The sequence below is a fragment of the Uloborus diversus genome, unplaced genomic scaffold (assembly GCF_026930045.1).
Source record: "Uloborus diversus isolate 005 unplaced genomic scaffold, Udiv.v.3.1 scaffold_12, whole genome shotgun sequence".
Lineage (NCBI taxonomy): Eukaryota > Metazoa > Arthropoda > Arachnida > Araneae > Uloboridae > Uloborus > Uloborus diversus.
In genome coordinates, this window is record NW_026557876.1 from 3,308,333 (window position 1) to 3,331,004 (window position 22,672).

Consider the following 22,672-nt stretch of genomic DNA (forward strand, 5'->3'; position numbering starts at 1 on the left):
GGAGGCTCTAACTACGTAAAAAAAAACCTATTTAAAATGTCGCAAGTAAGTTTTATGCGCTCTAATCGGGAAAATATTCGGTTTATAAGCATAGAATTCCACTTCCGCGGGAATTCAGTTATCTCGGTAAAAGTCTAGAACGAATAATCCACGATGAATGAGGCCTGACTGTAATCACCAGCTGTCCTGCTATGACAGTCTTTTGGCAGTCATCACGAATTTTTCTCCGTAATTCTTTGAGGAGCATTAAGCCATCCATGATAGAATCTTGCTTCACTAACAAATCGGAAAGATCGGAAAGTATTGTCTATGGGAATGGCTCAAAATTTTCAACAGGGGCCAATCCAGGATATTTTTCTCGCTACCTATTTTTGTGAAAGTATTGCATCATTCTATTTTTGTGAAAGTTTTTTTATCAGCATTGTTTTTGTGAAATTTTAGATGCATCCTAATTTTTGTAAAATAAGTAGTGGAACAAGTTGGAATTTTAGTTCGAAAAGTGTAAGTGTCATCTAGTATTATTTTTAACAGGTTTTTTTTTTGGGGGGAGGGGGAGTTGAAAATCTAAGAAGTACGAAAAATACCATCGTAATTTCAGCTTAATGGTCTATGTACTGTGTACAGTATAGGAAATTATGAGAAAAACGGTTCCTCAAAACAGATGTTTCAAGATTGCGATAATATTGCATAAATACACTTTGGTGAGAAACAGCTAAAAATTAGTTAAAATACTACAAAACAAAAAGGTTTCTATTTAAGCGATTGTTCACATAAACCTGCTTATAATTTTATTTTATGAGTATATTTTGTTTTAAACAGAGAAACAAATTTTATATTTTAAAATGCGAATTTTTGTGAAATTTTCGATGTTTTTGTGAAGCTACTGATTTTATTACTTGATTTTTGTGAAAGTACCGATTTCAAAACAAGATTTTTGTGAAGGTACCGAAAAACGGTAGCAAAATCAGCCTGTATTGGGCCCTGTTTGAATGTGAACTTGTTTGGTTGTGCTTCACAGACGTCGGCATCCTCGTTGGCTTTGGCTTCATTTGTCACTACTAAGAGTTCTTCTTCCAGTGAGTTCTGAACTGCGTGAGTTTAATAACTTTACTTCTGCAAAGAGCTCTGGAACCAATTGCATAAAATGTCTCCAGCGCCCTGAGCTCGATGATTAGCACGCCAAAATGCTGTCGATTACGCGTCATCTGCAACAGGGTTTAAGCTGGGTTCAAAAGTTCTTTAGCATAAAAGCTAAAATTAAGGGAAAAGTTTTAGCAAAATGCTAAAAAACGTTTACATTCTCATATCTTTCTAAATGCCTCTGTGTTTCATCTCCATTTTAAAATAATTGAAAATTTCTTCTATGATATCTTTAAAGCAATAAGTAGAGCACTTTTTTTTTTAAACATGAAATAAAAGTCTTGGAATATGCTTATCATTAAGAAAACATATGTTTGGTTTTTAGAAAATTGCACTCTCCTCCTCCTAATAATGCAGTTTTTGAAGGGACATAATTCTGGATAAGACAAAGTATTGAACTTGATTGTAATTTAAGCACCTTTGCCGAGATTTAAAGATTAAGTTGACTATCGCCATGCGTGCTTCCTGTCTTGGATTATAAGTTTCCTTCTTTTAAATTAACTTATTTTTTAGTTGAGCAAAAAAGCGAAAGTGCTTTGCTTTACTTTCGCGATTTAGATAGTGTTTTCGCATTTTGCGAAAAATGCGATCGTAGCAAAAACCCTGATCTGCAATCTCAAGAGGGGAATGTTTTATCTGTTTGCATTGCCGCATCAGCGCAAAACCGAAACTCATCCGCGTGAAATGAAATAAAGGTGTCAAATCATAAATCACGTAAAACGAGGGTCTACCGTCCACATAGCTGCCGACATGCCAGCTTAAAAAATCTTACATGGTGGCTATATTTCTACCCTTTTTTGACCATCATTAAAATTTCAAGCATTATAACATTTTCAAATCCTTACCTTGACTTAATGTGTGCTTTTATAAGCAAAAAAAAAAAAAATTAACATAAGTAAATAAACAAAAGTTGCCGACTCCACAGCTTTCAGAAATTATCTATCAAAACAATAGTTTTTTTGCCGATCTCAAAAGTGCCGGAAGTAAAAGAAAACTTCAACCGTCGGTAATTTATCGCAAAATTAAAATCAAAAGCCTAAAAATCATACAAATCTGCCATGAGCCCGTAAAAAAAACCCCGATCGGGGTTCGAAAAGATCATCCCGACTTCAAAATCATCCGATACTCCGATATATATCCGAATATTTCGACATATATATATATGTATGTGTATCTGATATTTTCGATCAGCACTTTAATAGTAAATACATCCTGAAGTTACTGCTATTTATTTTTTTACATTATAACTAGCATTCCTGTACCCGGCATTGCTCGGGTAATGGAATTAGCAGGGGTTAACAGTGCTCGGTGCACCTAGTTTCGAAAATCCCCTATAATAATTATTTATTACCTATAACTTTTTCTAATTTGGGGAGGATCCCGGGGTTCCTGGACTCCTTACATATATGCCTTTGCAAACACAGGCGATCCACAGTTTATTGATATAACTATGTTTAATCAAGAGCTTCTTTGTATACAACATTTTTAGTTTTTTTTTTCTGGTGCTAAAATTACTAAGCTGCTTGATGAACGGACTTTGGAGCAAGCTACATAACATTGGCCGTGTGAAAAAAAGTCTTGTCTTAAATCGGTCCCTGCTACTTTTAATGTCTGCCCTTGTGACTTATTAATGGTTATTGCAAAGCAAACTTTAACAGGAAACTGCACTCTACTAAATTCAAAAGGATAGTCCGCCTGTGATGATGTTCTTAAAAACTTCGTTTCTAGTTTTGAAAAAATGAAAGCAAAACACATTATGATTTGACTTGAGAAAAGCCTCGAAGAATCACGTGAGAAACAAAAACAATATCAAATTTATAGTTCGCTATCGATCAAAAGTTGAGATGAAGTACTGAATAATGATTTGATTGGAGGAAAGCCTTCGAAAATAAGGGATTTGAATTTCAATGACAGGTTTCGATTTCGCAGAAATTAATGGGTTTTAATTCATTTCTCCCGAACTAATTGAGATTTCAAAAAATCCTTTCTTAGTGGTTACTTTCGTAATCGTGCGGACATGCCTGCCAAATTTCAAGTCTGAAGCTTCAGCGGTTTTGGCTGTGCGTTGATATATATATATACAGTGCAGAACCTTTTATCCGGGAACCAAAAAACCGGAAAACCAGAAAACCGGCAACTTTTTCGTGATTTTCCCGCCATTTTTTTTAAATTAAGCATTTTTGGCAATTTTTGAAAAATTAACCTTTTTTTTTTTTTTTTTGAAATACCAAAAAGAATATATGTACGCTTTCTTAATAAACACCATATTAACTCACGTATAACTCGGGGAAATGTTTGCAAACACCAACTTCAAATGGTTATCCTTTAAGCGGAGCAATATTTCCTGTAACATTTTCTTGATAAAAAAGTACATTCGCATGTCTGAAATTTTCGTCTTTTATTTTGGCTGAAAGCTAAGAAAATGAATATTGTCGCATTCTAAAATGCAGTATTTTATTGAATGGCCTGTAATTAAAGGCGTTTAGCGTAAGTAACGTCGGAAAGTGCGGGAAACGCCGAAAACCAGATTCGCGAATTTTCCGGATAGTTAGTCGATCGTGAATTCTAGAAATCTATTAAACGCAAGACTAATAACTCTGCAAGAACTCATAAATCAAATTTATGTTGATATTAACGAAATGCAAAAGCATTAGTTATCAATAACTACCGTAATCGCAAACACTAAACCTTGACAGAAAATTTAAAAAAGAAAAATAAACACGATCATGAAAGCGACTTCTTTTATACACTATAGTAGAAAAATCGCACATTTAGGTTCGAAAACTTATTTTTTGCCCTTCCCTTCATTTTAAAACATCGAAAAGCGGTGGATTTTTTTTTTCTTTTCTTTTCAAACAGAATGTGAGGGTCTCAGGTATTATAAACAACGCAAGTTTTTTGGTGTTTAAATTATTCTCTCACCATTAGTTTTTAATATTTCGATATTTATAAGCATTTCTGAACTGTTTTCTTCTCATGTTAATATGCATAACAATTTGTTATAGTAATTTACGTTTCACAAACAATCGGCCAGTAGCGTTTTTAGAGATCCAGAAAACCGGGAAATTCAGATATCCGGGATAGCGATGGTCCCAAACTTCCCGGAAATTGGTTCTCTACTGTATATGTATATATATATATATGTTATCTCAGGACATTGATTTTTATATATTAAGATTATAATTGATAGGGAGAAAAAAGGTAAAATTTGCCGACCCGCGAGAGTCGGGACTCACCAGCTGTCCGGCCAGCAGGGGCATGTACTCGATGATGGCCAGGCGGACCCTCCACTTGGAGTCCTCGGCCAGCTCCACGATGGCCGGCAGCAGGGACTGGCTGAGCTGGGTGATGCCGATCACCTCGTTCACGCAGTCCAGGTTCGAGATGATGTTGAGCCGCACGTCCGGGCACTCGTCCTTCAGCTGGGACAGGAACAGGGGCAGCAGGTGCTCCACGGTGCTGTCGAGACAAGACCCAGACTCCAGATTAGGGTTCCTCTCGTCATTCGTGTTAGAGACCGATTGCGCTCCGACACAGACTAATAATAGGAGCGGACCGAGCTTTCCCGGACTCGCCGATGAAAAATGTGGTTCATGGATACATCATGTGACTGGTGGGAGGCTTGGCGAACACTCTGGCGGCACGGTTGCTAGATTTGCAACATTATCCATAGTTTGGCACTCGACATGTATTTTAAGACGCAATGTGTTTTCATTATAATTTTTTTCCCCCAGGTGCAGAGATTGAACTGTTTTTCTTTTAGTTGTGCATTGTTTTGACATAAGTAATTAGTTTTTGATAACACAGTCTTCAGTAACTTTTATTTCATTCGGAACTGCTACGTCAGCGTTGGCGTGAACGTTTAACGCAAAAATGTACTCATCGGTATCTTAAATTGAAATTGCAGGTAAAAATCTTACCTTTTCGCCGATTCTTTTTGGGCGCTTGCATCTTCAATTGCTTAGAGAGTTATTGAAATTGACTAAATAAAATGCACACTACTATCTAAACGAAAAACTCACTCTATCAACAAAATATTTACAACTCAGAATAGCAAATTTACAAATCGGACTCCATAAGAGATGATTCTTCGTGTTCCATCAATTCCATTTATTTCAATTTCTCATTTATATTATTATCGTCTGCTACGATCCACGCCCGCTGTTGCTGGGATATCCACCGGTCACATGGTTTGGTTTATGAGCAGCAAAAAGGTTGCCATAGCTCAGTCTACTCTTATTATTAGTCTATGCGCTCCGAACTTGCCATCGACCCTACTGTTGCCAATACTGATAGCCACAAAATGTCTATTTGAGAAATATTCCCTCCAATTCATTTTCAAAGCTAAGTGTAAACTAAGTGTAAATGTTTTTACTCACTTGTGTTTATTTATTAATGAAAAAGCAGTTAATCTTGTCCCTTAAAGGACGCTTGTTTCAAATCGCGTATCAGAAAAACAACACGTAAACATCGGAACGAGCGGAGGTGTGACGCAATCTCCCGATGACTCCGCGGCAAATCGATTGTTCTGGAAAGATCCAGATTGGCTCTTACGTAAGCATATCCAGAGTGACATGCATTGAGTGCGCTGTATGATATAAGCAGGGGGGAATGAGAAGGAAATCACGCTTCTGCTCGCGTTTCTCATTTCCCACTGACGATAGTCATATTTTTTAAGAGGATCGTTCGCGGTTGAAGCAACGTCCGGAACTTAGGAGATGGCTGATAGGATTTCACCATGAGAGTTAGGGACTTAAAATTTTTTGAAACATTTTAGAATAATTCTTGTTAGGGTGTCAAATATTTTTTTTTGGAAAGATGTTCCTTTGGAACATGAAGATTGATTTGAGTAATGAAATTTCTGTTACTTGTTTATACCATTTACTGAAGTTATTTATTATTTCAGTTGTTAATTATTAGATTTATAAATAAAATGATCTAGCCTTTCAATTTGAGTTCTGACATTTCATTCACTAGACAGCTACAGAAATGTGAAATAGAAAGGCATCTGCTAGACTCATGGTGTTTACCTTCCTTATGGGAGTTAGACAAAAATTGTTAGGTCAACAAATATTTTGCACTGTGAATGGCCATTTCATCATTCGTGATGTCGTCGGCAGAAGCCGTAAACAATGAAAGCGCTCCGATTTGAGTATTTTTTTTTTTTAAATATTAAACGTAAACTAATTTATCAAAAAGTGGTCGGATCCTATGTTTTTAAGCACGCTCCTTCAGAAAAAAATACTTTTAAAATTTCGGAAACGACCCTATTTAAAGGGGTGTGACCCGAATTAAATTTTCAAGTTAATAAACAGACTGAATAAAGAGTTCTATACTTAAAAAAAAATTATACACTATTAAGGGCTCATAGCAATTGGAAAAAAATACATAGGAGTTTAGGAGTTTGATAGCAAAAAATATACAAGAGTTTATAAACATAGGAGTTTGGTAGAAAAATATATAAGAATTTCAAAAAAGTATAGCGTCTAGTATGTATGCGTAAAAAAAAGTGCCAGTATAAATACAATTGTACAATGCATGAAGTCATAGCAATGTGAAGAGTCACAGATGCGAGAGCAAATGAATTTTTGAATCCACGGTCGCTTACAGGAATCGTGTTTTGTCAGTTTTAATTCGACTAAGCAAAATTGTGTGTGCATGTTTTTCATTTTTTTAAAAGTGGAATTCCACATTATTTCAGAGAACTTTGTCAAATTTTTGGTTAAACGAGATATTATTAGAAGTATACAGCACACTCGAAATATCCATTCTTTGATAATTTTTTTAAAAATATCACAAAACAGTATGAAAAAGCAATTACAAAATCCATATTTCAATTTGCGTGCTTCGAAAAATGCATCTCTTATTGATTGATGAAACTAGGTAATAATTAATTTGGGCATTTTTTTTCACCGTCATAAATCTACCCATAGTCTGTATCGGTACCTCATTGCTTCAATGCTAAAATTAACGATGAAAAATCAACTCCATGTCTCTCGCATCTCACTGGTTTTGTCGGACGTATGAGAAAATCGTTTCAAAAAGTGTGCAACCCTCTGCCTTCCCTTCGTTTCATTATTTACACAGGGGCCAATCCAGGATTTTTTCTTGCTACCTATTTTTGTGAAAGTATCGCATCATTCTATTTTTGTGAAAGTTTTTTTTTTATCGGCATTGTTTTTGTGAAATTTTAGGCACATCCTAATTTTTGTAAAAGAAGTAGTGGAACAAGTGAAATTTTAGTGCGAAAAGTGTAAATGTCATCTAGTATTTTTAACAGGTTTTTTTTTTTTGGGGGGGGGGGGGAGCTGAAAACCCAAGAAGTACGAAAAATACATCGTAATTTCAGCTTAATGGTCTATGTACTGTGTACAATATAGGAAATGATGAGAAAAACGGTTCCTCAAAACAGATGTTTAAAGATTGCGATAATATTGCATAAATACACTTTGGTGAGAAACGGCTAAAAATTAGTTAAAATACTACAAAAAGGTTTCTATTTAAGCGATTGTTCATATAAACCTGCTTATACTTTTATTTTATGAGTATATTTTGTTTAAAACACAGAAACAAATTTTATATTTTAAAATGCGAATTTTTGTGAAATTTTCGATGTTTTTGTGAAGCTACTGATTTTATTACTTGATTTTTGTGAAAGGACCGATTTCAAAATAAAATTTTTTGTGAAGGTACCGAAAAACGGTAGCAAAATCAGCCTGTATTGGGCCCTGTTACAGGAAAAAAAATTTTTTTTTTACTATACAAAGCCAAAGAGAAAAATTACTGCGCTAATGCATGAAGTTTGTGGGAAATGGTCAGTCTCATATGCTTGATTCATTTAAGCTGATTCAAATATTCTGCAATTTTTTAATGTTAAAACTGGATTTCGTTTCGTTTTTGAAGAATCGATTCATTAACGTGGCCGATTCAATCACACAGCGCTCACTGTAACAGCAGTATCCGTAACTTACAGATAATGTGTGTATATATATGTACAAACACGTATAAAGGGTGAATTTGACCTAATCTGTCAAACAAAAAGGGGTGTTAGAAGAGCCCAAGTGGAGCATAGAACCATCCATTATCCTATCCAATTTGCAACCGTAATCAAGAAGATAGAAAAAAAAAATGATCCCAAAAAAAAATTTCTGAGATGAAGATCGATTTCTGAAATTCTTGGAAAATCTACCCACAAAATAAGTACATATTTGAAAAAGCAGACTTAATCGTATAAAACACTTTTCTCATCCAGATAATTGCATTTTTCAGCAAGCTACAAGCTTTGAAACATTTGAAGTGCTCAAAGCTGAATTGGTATCGAAATCTGTACACGGCGTTTTCAAAAACGATCGTTTGAGCTACAGCCGGCCATTTGAACCACATGTAAGATTATATGTGACAAAATTAAAAAGCTTTTAAAAATCTTTACAGCAGTACACTTAGAGTTAACATGTTACACTATTGAAATTAAAGTAAACTCATTCAAAGAAAAATAATTAATTGAAAACAAGATAACGTTGAAAATAAAACCATCTACATTTTGTACGTTTCATTAAAATAATCAAACCAGGGTTGGCAAGTTTCTGCCGAGGTGGTTAAAACCACTGGTAGAAACCAGCATGGCAGAAACTGGCAAAAACTCACAAAATGACAAAAAATTAATTACTGACATACAATAGAAAATGCATGGAAAAACATAATTAGTTGTTAACTCCAAAGCACACTTTAATTACAATACCTTCACACTTAAAACTTAAATGCGACATTGTTTTAACCCTGCAGTTGCCTCTTAGAAAAGGTGTTTTCTTTAATCTAAACAGTTTCTCAATTTAATGTGCACAAATAAGAAATTTTAGAATATTCTTGCAACAGAAGAGCTAGCAGGCAATGCATCAAGGAACAAGCAATGTTTGTGAAACTTTTATCTATTGCATATTTTTCTAAATTGGTAGTAACTGGGGCAATCATAAAAATTTGACGGGAAAAATAAGTTTCGAGAAATAGGGCCAATTTATTTTGTAAAGCTGTGGCATAGGGACAATCTACGTTAATACTGGCAAGTAAAATTCTGGCACTTTCTTCTTGAAGCACATGATAATTTCAATCCCAAGCAACTTAGATGAAGCTTATTTGCGAGCACATTGCAAACAGTAATGCCTGTTTAATTCTGTATGTCACTCCTCTTTCCTGAGCACCCGTATTATTTCTCGTCCTTTGTTATATGAATCCAAATTTTTAGAGCCTCTGCAATTGAAAAGTGACCTTTCTGAACTAAAGCAAGGGCACTAGCATAGGATTTTATTTTTTTAAATGATGAAATTAAGTTTAATTTTTTAGTTAACTTAAACAAATATCACTCAGTAATTACTTTAGTTAAAAGACGCTTTTCAGTTTTTGTCAGTTTCTGCCGGTTTTTACCGGTTATAACTAGTTTCTGCCACCGGTTCGGCAAAAACTAGTTTCTGCCGGCAGAAAGCCAACCCTGCATCAAACACAAGATGTAAGAGTGCACAGTACAGGGCAGAATATGCAGCAATGTTTTTGCAGTTCAATGCATTTTTTCAACCCCCTTCCCAATACCAGGGGTGATTGTGAGTTCATCAAAAAATACCTGTAAGTTTCAAAGCGAGAACGGGAGGGGGGGGGGGTAATCTTTGGCCCCCATTACTTAAGTGCACCTTTGCCACAGTTATAAATAGTTCTGAGTCAAAATATTGCGTGCACATTTAATTAAATTTTCAATGGATTACAAAGTTACTTTTGAGCTGGTGTTATACAAATTATCTTCACATTTGTCCATCTTAAGGGATAGGTGTCCATCTTAAGGCTCTTGCAGGTATATTTGATGAGTATTATATAATAATAAAAAAAAATTGTGGAGGTGGGAGATAAAAGCATAACAGAAAAAAAAAACATAATTCCGGTATTTTCGGACATGAAAATACCGGAAATTCGGTAAAATACCGGAACACAATCACCCCTGCAATACGTATGAAATTTGAGGAAACACTTTCCTCCTCCTAAACTGGTTCCCCCCCCCCCCCCTCCATCCACTACTAAATGTACTTGAACTTTGGAGAGTGTGAGCTGATGGTAGTTTTAGAAAAGTAGAGAGAGAGACTTACTTCTGCTTCCCCAGGATGGGGGAGAGCCCCATGATGACGGACGCCAGAGCGGACTTGACGTGCTGGTTGGCGTCCGCAACCAGCTCCTTGACGCACGGCAAGACGTTGCCCATGATCACCGACTCCTGGATGTCTCCGGGCAGGTTCTGGCAGAAGTCTGGAAGAGCAAAGTCGGGAGACCGTTACAAAAGTGCCGCCCACTCGGGGAAATTTCCCAGTCTAGAAATTCAAAAAATATCTTTTATCCCCCCTCCTTCACATTCTCAAAAGTTTGGACCTTTTGGGAATGAGTTTTACGAAAATCCAAATTATTATTGGAGTTACAGTTGATTTTGTTGGAATAAGACTGCAAACTTCGAGCGCGTTTTTCTCGAAACTCGTTTTTTCGATACGGATGACGAGATGTCTCGAGTTGTAATTCACCGATTTACTTGAAACTTGGTTTCAGACATTTTTAGCACCATCAAAATGGTCTCCACATAGGGTTTTTTGTCATTTTTGAATTTATTATTTTTTAAAAAATACCGAAGTTCAAAAAAGGAGCCAAGAAATAAACTTTTTTTCCTTCAAAAAGACGCCATTTTCTGAAAGTTTTTTTTTTTTTTTCTATTTACAAATCAGCTACGTCCATGCAATTCTACATCCTTGTTTAATAAGAATTAACCTTAACTTTATGTTTCAGATCACCTGGAGGATTGGAATTACGTCGACCGTGCAACCCTTTTTTTACATTTTTTTTGCCAGCCTCCACCAACTATAATCTTGAATTTATTTCATTTATAAAGCTTAATTTATAAGCTTAATCCATCCTGGCCTTTTCCTTAATCATCGTGCAGAGTAGTAATGAAATGTTTTCAAGAAAAATGGAATACGTTTTTAACCGAAACTAAAGGGTTACAACTAAAAGTGCGGGCAGGTGTCATTTTGACCCTTTTGAGAAAAAAAGAATTGCAAATGCATTTAGTGATGCTGAAACAGAGCAGAAACTCATTAAAGTCTCTAAGGACGAATCATTTTAAGAACTTGAAGCATTTACATAAAAAGAAACATTAGCCTCCAGCTCCTGAAATGCAACTGAAACAGCGCTGATTTTTTGAAGGGCATTTTAACTCTTTTTTCAAACAACGCACCATGTAAGATAAATAAATACCTTTGTGCTGAACAGTAAAGTAAGACAAAACAACGTTAGAAGAAGCACAAATTTGCAAATTACAGCAGACACGTGTTTCGGCGTTACAGGGAACGCCTTTTTCAATGCAAAAAATAATGAGCTTCCGACATGTCGGACGTCTTTTCATCCATAAGCTCATTATTTTTTGCATTGAAAAAGGCGTTCCCTGTAACGCCGAAACACGTGTCTGCTGTAATTTACAAATTTGTGCTTCTTCTAACGTTGTTTTGTCTTACTTTAACACACTATGTATTTTTCAAACAATGCACAATGTACCCTGAAAATCTGTGTTTTTTTAAAAATAAACTGCATTTATTATCATCATCATCATCATAGTTGGCTCGACAGCCCAGGGTGGGCCAAGGCCTTCCTTTGGAGAATCTTCCAAGACGTCCTACTTTTTGCCTGGGTTTTCCAATTTTTAACTTTGAGAATATCGAAGTCAGATTCAACAGAATCCAACCATCTCATTTTTGGTCGTCCCCTTCCTCGAATTGTCACAGGTTTTGCAGCAAAAACTTTTTTAACTGGGTTTTCTTCGTTCATTCGAGAGACATGGGCCGCCCAGTTCATTCTCCTAATTTTTATGCTTTTTATTATGTCAGGTTCTGTAAACAATCTGTAAATTTCAAAATTGAATCGTCGTCTCCAGACACCGTTCTCATTGATGCCTCCAAAAATGCTTCTTAAAACCTTTCTCTCAAAAATTAATATCTTGTGCTCTCCGGTTTTAGTCAAAGGCCATGTTCCAGAAGCATAACTTAGAACTGGCCTAATAAGAGTCTTATAAACCAAGATCTTTGTTTTTCTTGAAATCAAAGACGATCTGAAGATGGGGCGTAGTCCAAAAAAGGCCTTGTTTGCCAACGTTATTCGGTTCTGTATTTCTGAGATTGTGTCATTTTTGTTGTTAACACAGGACCCAAGGTACGTAAAACTGCTAACGATTTCAAATGAATGAGTACCAATTTCTAAACATGTGTTCCTGTCATTTGGCGGAATTTTTTGTACAGGCAGCATTTATTATAAACATGTTTATTTTAAACTAATTTTTACAAATATTCGACGTCATGTAGGCAACCACGCAGATCTCTTCTCGTGGGTCAAAATGAACCCCCCACCGTATTTCTAGGTATCAATTCCAACGTTAAAAGCTTCCCCGTGCCCGGACCACGACCTACCTTTGACCTTGTGGGCGGCGGCCGCCCGGACTTCCGCCTCGCAGTCCTTGAGCAGGTTCTGGAATGCGGGCACCAGGTCCGTCTTGGTGATCTCGGGGCCCACGGCCTTCTGGATCTGAAAGGACAAGGACACGAGGAGTGCGCCGATTAGACCATTGTCATCGCAGGAAAAAAGAAAAAAAAATTTGTTGAAATTCCTTTTGCTTAAAAGAAATACCAACGCCGATTGAACTTAAGCCTGTGAGCGTAAAGTGTAGTGAAATTTAGACTTACTACACCGCTAGTAGAAGTGAACTTGCAAAAAAAAAAATGTCCACAGCCTGAAGTTGGAGAAAAAGAAAAACACGTGAAGCATTTCTCCTCATGGAAAATCTGTATTTATTATCCTCAAAGGATTTCTAAAGTTGACGAACAACATCTTCATTGATATTTAAAAAACATTTAGAAAAATAGACAAATATTAGCCGCTATGATACAACGAAACATTAAGTTTACAAACATGCTGATTCCAAGGAATATGAGGCATTACCGTAATACACAAAAATTGGCCTAAAGGCGTTTTATAACTTTAAAATTGACATCACGTTGTATAACGCCCTGCCAGGAGTAAAGAGCACTGGCAGACATCATGAAATCACGGCTATGTGAGGTGAGAGAGAGAGAGCGAAAAAGATCGCTCAAAGTATTTAAAGTCTTCACATGGCTTTCAAATTAAGAATATGCAAAACACAAGATATGTTGCCAATGCAAGAAAGTTAAAGATGTGTTGCCAATCAAAAAGTAACTCAATCTACAAAAAAACTCTCGCGGTTATAAGATACAATGAACTGGTGACTCGGTTCACCCAAAAGTTCATTCACTTGACTGAGTCATTGCAACCGATCGCACACATGACGTCACAACGTGATGCAATGTTTACGTCTAAAAAGGATTGGTTCTGCATGATGCAAAAACGTATTTTTTGTTGAATGTAATCGCTTTCTCCATTGGTTTAAAAGAAAGAACTGTGCTTATTTCTTATTGGAAGAGACATTTGCAGCTTTCCACGGAGTTCGCAAAATCTCTTCTTTAATCCACCATCGGACTTTGGAGAAAGCTTATTGCTATTTAAGAAACATCATTGGATACTGAAAATCTGCCCTCTATTCTATTTAAAGAGCCGCAGTCTGTTTATCAGGGTCTTCACTACCTTCTCTATGTCTTGCTGTACGTGTGTCCCCATGTTTCGTATTAAACGTATTTGTTTATGTTCAGCTGTCTGAATCTCTGCTTTACACAACCTTTCAACATTTTTAATGATTTTTTTTTTCAAATTAAGCGATTCTTTCACTTTTTGTGAAAGTTTAAATGAAAAATCTAACAAAGCCATCGGCCGAAATTGCTTTTTCGTACGACAAGAAACTATACGGAATGAATGTACGAGGCATATCTGGAAAGTAAGTACCGTTTCGTTCTAACGCCGCTGCGGCGCTGCTGTCGGCGCTCAGCGCATGCCTACTCGTTTCTGATAGACATCGGTAAACGATATTTATCCGCGTTCTCATTCCTGATGTAATGTGATATAAAATTAACTTTATTCAAATTAGATTAACTTCTCGACTCTTTCGGCACGTGTAAAGTTTCAGTTTTAGGTTGGCATCCTTTGATGCCCAATCATATGCAAATGAGGCAAGTATAAATAGTGAACGATTCCAATCGTTCTCTCTCTCTTTTCTTTTGAGTTCGTCAGCCTCTCGTGAGTTAGGTCCGGTAGGTGTTGGGGAGTTGCAAACTCCGCCTCCACTTATGGCCAGGGTTTATTCTTATAAACTTATTTTTGTTAGTTTATTCATTTTAGTTTCTATGGACCAATACATTTTTGGTAAGATTTTAAACAAGTTTCCAATGTTCATTTCTTCACATTAACATTTGATTTTGCACCTTCCACTGTGTGATATTATCTCTGCTTGTATAAGCATGTAACATTGTTGACTGACTTACGAAATTTAGCCCTTCGGCTTTTCGTTTAAACATCGTAAGTTATCAGTTTCCTCTGTTCATCGGCTACAAACTCGCGCCATTACGGTTGATTTGTCTTGTGTTTTGCTTTCACTGTGGCCGTATATAATATTTAACCCTAGAACACTAGTGTACGTAAAATTTACGTACAAGCCTTCTATATTGGCTGCTTTCTCCCCTTTTTTTTCCATCAATGAAGTCGTCCGAGTAGAAGTGCTTCGAGTGATGACTTAGCTGCCTGCCACGTGGCTTAGCTTCATCGTCTATTATTTAGTCCACACGCTTGTTTTTCTAGAGGTCACACGTAAATTTTACGTGTCTCTAGTAATACATGTGCAGTATTTTACACGTATATTTAACGTATTGCTAGCGATAACGTCTATTTTATAGTTATTAAAAATTTTATAACAACATTATTCGCAGCATTTTCATTTCGTTTTTGCATCAGTATGAATCGGCAATCTCCATCGTCAAGATTGCAGCTTATGCTAAAGCTTCAGCAGCAGCTATGTGAAAATTAGCAACATCAACGTCTGAGCACCCAAAATCGATCAAGGTTTAGAACAAGATATACAGAATATAGAAATTGCACAATATCGGCAAGGACGAAGAACCTGACTGCAGCTTTTGCAACTATAAAAAAAAAGAGGAGGACAACTAATTACTGCATGTGTGGCAAGACAATTTGTGGGCTGCATCAAAATAAATTTTTTCCAAGTTGCATTTAGACAATTTATCTGCATTAATTAGACGTTTTATTATTTTTCCTTTATCTTTTATACACCTATTCTTTTTTCTTATTCTTTTACCATCTTTAAGCTTATACTATGTATAACTAGTGTTGGTTTATAATATATCCATAATGCAAATTGTTATTTTCATAATATTTCTTAATACTATACATTTTATACATTTAATATTTTTTGAGCTGTTTGTATAATTGTTAGCTTTTTTTTTACAAACGTTAGTAAATAAAATACATTTTGTAAGAACACGTAAATTTTACGTATTTCTAGCAATAACAGCCTATTTAAACACGCTAGTGTTCTAGGGTTAAAAAAAATCGATGATCCCGCAGACTGTGAAATTCATTCTGTGATCCAATTTTTGAATGCAAACGTAGAGGAATGCTCAGTGAAGGAATTGTGTTGCTGCACGACGATGCTCGGCCCCATTCTGCTCGTGACACTCGAAGCCTAATTGAACGGTTCGGTCGGGAGCGGTTTAATCGCCCGCCGTACGGCCCAGACTCGGCACCCTCTGATTTCCACTTGTTCCTGCACATGAAACGAGAGCTTGGAGGTAGGCGCTTTGCTTGTGATGACGACGCAAAAAACGCTGTAAATTTTGATAGACATCGGTAAACGATATTTAACCGTGTTCTCATTCCTAATGTAATGTGATATAGAATTTACTTTATTCAAATTAGATTAACTTCTCAACTCTTTCGGGCACGTGTAAAGTTTCAGTTTTAGGTTGGCATCCTTTGATGCCCAATCATATGCAAACGAGGCAAGTATAAATAGTGAACGATTCCAATCGTTCTCTCTCTCTTCTTTTGTGTTCGTCAGCCTCTTGTGAGTTAGGTGCGATAGGTGTTGCGAACTCCGCCTCCACTTATGGCCAGGGTTTATTCTCAAGAACTTATTTTTGTTAGTTTATTTATTTTAGTTACTGTGAACCAATAAACTTTTGGTAAGATTTTTACAAGTTTCCAATGTTCATTTCTTCACATTAACATTTGATTCTGCAACTTCCACTGTGTGGTATTATCTCTGCTTGTATAAGCATGTAACATTGTTGACTGACTTACGAAATTTAGCCCTTCGGCTTTTCGTTTAAACATCGTAAGTTATCAAATTTATGGCTCTCTTCATTGGCGGCAAGTTTCTTTGAGGCAGGTATAAATAAGCTGGTGAGCCGCTACGAAAAGTGCCTCAACAATGGTGGAAACTGTGTCGAAAAATAATTTAAGGTCTTTCATGTAAACATTAAATAATCTTTAAAAAAAAAATTTATAGCTTGTTTTTCAAAACGGTACTTACTTTCCGTATACGCCTCGTATACACCTGACAGGTAGTTTCAAACACCAGCCCTTCGTGCAGAGCCTGATCATGGTAGGGATACTAACAACCTGCCCATTTTTTTTTTAGAAAAAACAAACCGACATGCATATGGTCTGTTGAGAATATTAAATGATTATCATGCCGTGGATCGAAAACACATTTATTAATGTTGAAGAAACTATCTCATACCTGCCAACCTCCGAGAAAAAAAATCCGGAAGATTTTTTTATTTTTATCCACAAGATTTTAACGCAAAACAAAATCAAACAGGACCCCTACCCTCTTTACATTTAACAATATATTAGTTATGAATTTCATATCAATTGAAATTACTTTCGTTTAGTAAATATTACTTTTATTGCTTTCTTTAAAAGTTTGGAAATAACATTTCTTACTCATCTTGAAAAAAGAACGAAGCAAAAACGGCTGGAATTGAGAGAACGAGAAGATAATCGGCGCCGAAATTGTGCCCCTAGTTGCCAGGCGCGACGCTCGCTTTGATTGGATCCCGATGAAGTCATGCGCCGTATCACTCAGTGACGTCATAATCTTGCCTCGCTTCTTCTGGTGCCATTCTCCTACGGCAACCTTTCCTCGGCTACTTGGCCTAAAATGCGGTGCCGCGTTCCACAAAAGTATCGTTAGCGCCAAAATTGGCGAAATAATTATTTTTCCTACAAAGCATGAAAAATCCGGAAGATTTTGCTCATAACCGGAAAAACAGAAAAGGACATAAAAATCCGTAAAACTTCCGGGAAATCCGGAAGGGTTGGCAGGTATGCTATCTACATAAACAATGACAAAATATGTATCACTTAATAACCAAAGAACCAAAGCAGAGTAAGCACACAGAATATTTATAGTTTTAGTCCGGGATTAGTAAGTTAACCAATTAATATGCTTCTAATGTAAAACAACCAATGAGAAATAAATAAATAAAATATAGACAAAAGAAAAGGATTAACTTAAGAAAACTGAGGACCTCAGAGAGAGCTTCAAGTAACCAAGCCTTGACCGATAGCAAAACGTTATTTATCCAAGTTTGCTTTAACCAATTAAAGTGCGATTATAGATATTTCAACATGGTCAAAAGAGGTCAAGGGAAATTCAAACTAAAATTGGTATTTTAAACAAAACAAGCGACTATTAGAGAGGAAAAGCAGGGGTCTGGCCAGCAGGGTTCGTACTCAATTTCAGAAATTAAATAAAGGAGTTTTGAAAGAGTAAATTGAGATTTTGAAGTTGTAGTTTTGAGCAATCCTAATAAATTTTGTCACTTTTTTTTTTTCAACAGATTTGAACCCCTTTCCCCTTCATCACACTTTACCTTTCTCCTTCCCCTGTCACATGTATTACTTTTCATAAACATATTGTTATAACTGTGTGATGTCACTTTCTGGCACCCTCTCTTTCCCTTGTCATAATTTCATGAGCCCGCCTTCCCTCAAGGCATGACATCCCTTGTGGATGACTCTTTTTACAATGTCAAAACTGCAAATTAATAAACAATCGCTTTTTCAACAAAATCACTTAATATAGTATATCTACTAACTTATTTTTTTAATACTTAAGTATTAAACAAACTGACTTTTGCTACTGAGAGTGTGGTGGGAGTTAAAAGCAATAATCATAATTCTTGACAAAATAGCCAAGCACCATTTAAGCCCAATTTAATTCACTTATGAAATGTCTTAGTCATCTAATAATATTTCCACAATCAACTTTTATGACTTCTATACCCAATTTGTAAATCACATCTTTATGAAAAAAATAAAAATACGAAATTACTACATTAAAATCGCTCTTATACCTTCGTCCGCGTGACGAAGTTAAGTTGTCGATCGAAGTATTTTAAATTACTGTCATAGAGGATGATTATGTAAACTTGATTTAAAAAAGAAGGAGCTTTGAAGGAGTAAAAACCAAAATGAAGGAGTTTGAAGGGCCCTTCAAATTTTTTTCTAAAATGAAGGAGTATTGGAGGAGTTTTGAAGGAGCGTACCAACCCTGGCCAGGAATATCTGGGTCTGTTAACGGACCCCTTCACAAAAATCCGATCAACCAAAACGGACCTTTCACAAATTGTTTATTGAAAAAGCACATCTAAAAGCAAATTAACACATATTTCCGTGTATTAAACTGATAATTTTTGGAACCTTTTTAAATGTCAAATTAGAGGGATCAGCTTATACAAAATCTGCTAATTTTGCAAAGAAAAAAATCGGCACTCTTGTACAGCGAATTAGCAACAGTGTTGTAAACTTTTCTGAAAAGGCGTTGGTACGCACTTTCCTCCCCCCCCCAAAAAAAAATGAATTTAGAACTCAAAGGGATAGTTAGGGTGGGGGAAAAATATGATCGTTTCAGATAAGATTACCAACTTCAAAATTATCGCCACTTAGCACCTCTGGCGTTAAACCTTTATAATGACATGATTAGAAAATATTCTCATCATTTTACCAGCTTGTCAATATTTGCGTTTTTACGGTGTGGTGCGGTGCGATGTTTAACTTATTTTGGGAGAAAATTAAATGGGTTTGATTTTTCGATGCTAACAAGGATGATTAACTTTAAACAAACTCTTTTAAGTACCGTTTTTTTTTCTTTAGATGTCTACATTTTGAAAAATTCAATCTTTTAACATCTGATATGAGAATCATATTTTGTTATTTTTCAAGCCAACTTCGCTTTATTAGGATGCAAATAAATGAAAAGCCTCTTTATTTCTGTTAAAACGCTCATTTCAAGTTTTTAAAGCACAATTCCATTTTCTTTTACGATTCAAAAATTAAAATGCTGAATAGATGGATTAATTCGTTTTTTTTTTTTTTTTTGCTTCAACTGCGTCCACAGATATTAATGATATGTTTATCATAGGACGCTAAAATGCAATTTTAAAATAATTTTATCAAAAATATTTTTTTTACAAGCCGTTTTTATACTTTCCATGCCTTCACTTTGAGGATTGTGATCTCTTTGCATCCGTGATGGGAATCCTATTTTTCGATGCTTAAGTACACTTTGTCATGAGGTAAACAAATAAAATCTCTCTTTACTTTTGTTAAAATCACGGAATTTTTAAGTTTTAAACGAAATTCTGTGCTTTTTAAGTGTCTTGGGTCAAAAAGTTAAATACTGAACCCTTCTCTGAATTTGAATTCTTTTGTTATTTTAAATACTGTACAGAAATCAAATATTTATAGAAAAATTTAACATAATATAGAATGGTGGATAAATAGATACTTAAGAGAACGATGACCCCCCTCCTCCCTTCCGCCAAATACTAGAAAAGCACTCCAGAATGATATCCTCAACAAAGAGGAAAACACTCAAGTTTAAATGAATTAGTTTGGCAATCTCTAAATTCTAAAATTTCGTTTTGACAAATTCTTTTTTTTTTGGCAAAATTATTTGACTTTTCGCAGAATTATTTTATTTTTCACAAAAAACGGACCCTGTGAAAAATCCTGCACAAACCCCTGAAAAGGGAGCGAGCTCCGAGTTCAACTATTTATCTGTCTTGCCTTGAAGTAGTGAATCCGAACGGTGTGCAGCGATGATCGAAAGGTCACCGTATATCTATGCAACACAGTACACAGTGGCTACACTACTAATTATCTCCAAAAAATTAATTTGAGATGAAACCAAAAACAGAGTTTCTGTTTGTCCCTTGGAAATATTTTTTAAAATTTTGAGAATTACACTCGCTACTAAACATGTTGGAAAGAATTTAGCTAGAGGCAGTACAGTGAAACCTATGTCATTCTGCGCCTGAAAATAGCCGTCAACTTACAAGGGAAGTCAACTTTACAGGTTTTACTGCACATAAATCTCCTGAGAACCAATCAATGAGAACCGATTAAAAGATTCTACATATTCGTTTGTAAAGAAGATAAATACTAGGGGTGCTCTGTATGTTGAAACATCTAGAATCGTTGAAGCAAAAAAATAAAACTATACAACCAATTTAACTCTTAGAAGAGCCCAGTATTTTGTTTCAAACTTTTTAAATTTATGATTTTAATGAAAATAAAAAGGAATTTTATTTGTTTGCCTCTCAACAAAGCATAGTAAAATTCAAAAATGAGAAAAATTCGAATCCCATAGCGGATGCAAAAAGATTGGATTCCGCACACAAAATAAAAAATAAGGAAAATAAAAGGAATTTCCACAGACTCACCTCGTTGAACTTGTCTGCCACCATGTACCTCACCCTCCAGCTCTTGTCCTCCGCTGCCTGCCTCAGCACCCCCATCACGTACTGCTCCACGTCCTCCGAGGGGAGGAGCTCCGAGAGGGGGACGCAAGCCTCCACAGCCAGGAGGCGAACCGAGTCCTGGAAAATTTGGGAAACTGAAGTCCTAACACACAATACACCCTTCACTGGATTTAAAAATGCACGATAAAATCGCTATCATCCAAAGTGTTTCACACATTCAAATAATTTTATTTTCATGATGTTCGATTGAATGTAGATAAATGCACTCATTTTAACTTATCATGCGAAAAAAATATTTTTTTAAGAAACACTCATAGTTCCTCTTCCTTCAAATGAAATAGTACCATCGGAGGTCACCAAAACACGACTCATCAAAACCGGATTTTCGGATTGATGCTATTCACTTCTTTAGATCCACACTGCTTAAATTGAAATTGTAGGTAAAAATCTTACCGTTTGCCGATTCTTTTCGGGCGCTTGCATCTTTAATTGCTTAGAGAGTTATTGAAATTGAATAAAGAAAATGCACAGTACTATCGAAACGAAAAACTCACTATATTAACAAAACATTTACAACTTAGAATAACAAATTTACAAATTGGACTCCATAAAAGATCATTATTCCGCGGTCCATCAATTCTATTTATTTCTCGCGGGCGTAGATCGTCTGAAGACGATCAATGCCCGCTGTTGCTAGAATATCCACCAGTCACATGGTTTGGTTTATGAGCAGCAAAAGGCTTGCCATAGCTCGGTCTATTCTTATTATTAGTCCATGCATAAAGTGCCAGTAAGTAATGAGAAACGGTATCGGCCAGCAATTATTGATAGAGAGTTTGTTTTAGTCTATTTCATTTGGGCATCAGTCACGAAAACGAGCACAGTCGATTATTATCGGAGGATTATGTTTCAAATAGGCAAACACGAAGACGACGAATCCATCGACACCCCGGTTCGACGGTCCGTTCGCCGTCGTCCGGGAGAAGTAACATAGATGCATACACAGATACATACGCTCGGTTTTTAACAGCATACTTGCCAATCTTCTAAGGAAAAAAAACAGGAGATTTTACTAGAGGTATATAGGTGATTCACCATCGACATATCCTCGCTAAGGCCCCTACATATACGAGCGCATCAGCTTAAGATCAGCCTTTTTGGATCGGAGTGCGTGTTTGAGTGGTTGTCTTTTCTGGCGAGTCATCACGTTTGGTGATTGTTCGCTGCGAGCGATTATTAGCGGCACGTGAATTGTTTATTACATAAAATATTATTTTCATCAAATTTGGCGCAACCCGAAACTTTGCTGTGGTAACCCCAGCAGCGCAACAATGAAAAATCCGATCCAAAATGGCTAAACTTAAGCTGATGCGTCGGCCTGTCTATATAGCCTCTCTAAACCTCACTACAGAATTATTAAATTATGCTTTTAAATAACATAAATACTAGATTGAAAGTGAAATGGGGATTTTTTGCAGAAGTAAGCAAATTGGTAGCAGCAAGAAAAATATACTGCAAAGGAAAAACTAAATAATAAGGAGTGAATTTGCTTCAAGTTTTATACATTCTCGAGTCTCTACCAGAAAAGTAGCTACAAAAATTTAATTACTAAAATCTGGAAAAAAAAAAGGGAAATCGATATATAATGAAAATACAAAATAAAATAAGTAGGTATAGGGTAGCACATGTTAAAATAACTTCAAACATCAAAAATAATTGAAATAATTCCAGGATGCAAAAGGATTGAAATCTGCTGCCATTTTCGGAAGAGC

At 35.9% G+C, this 22,672-nt stretch overlaps 1 protein-coding gene across 1 annotated transcript in view; it reads right to left on the reverse strand.

The window, feature by feature from the left end:
* The window catches only part of LOC129232427 (serine/threonine-protein phosphatase 2A 65 kDa regulatory subunit A alpha isoform-like), a gene marked incomplete at its 5' end in the record, with an annotated part of 38,229 nt that extends 17,212 nt beyond the window's left edge, over positions 1–21,017 (reverse strand). Inside the window, 4 exon segments of the mRNA XM_054866572.1 lie at positions 4,377–4,599; positions 10,266–10,422; positions 12,618–12,732; positions 20,862–21,017. Of these exon segments, the coding sequence (XP_054722547.1) occupies positions 4,377–4,599; positions 10,266–10,422; positions 12,618–12,732; positions 20,862–21,017 (651 nt within the window).
* Between the last annotated feature and the right edge of the window lie 1,655 nt (positions 21,018–22,672).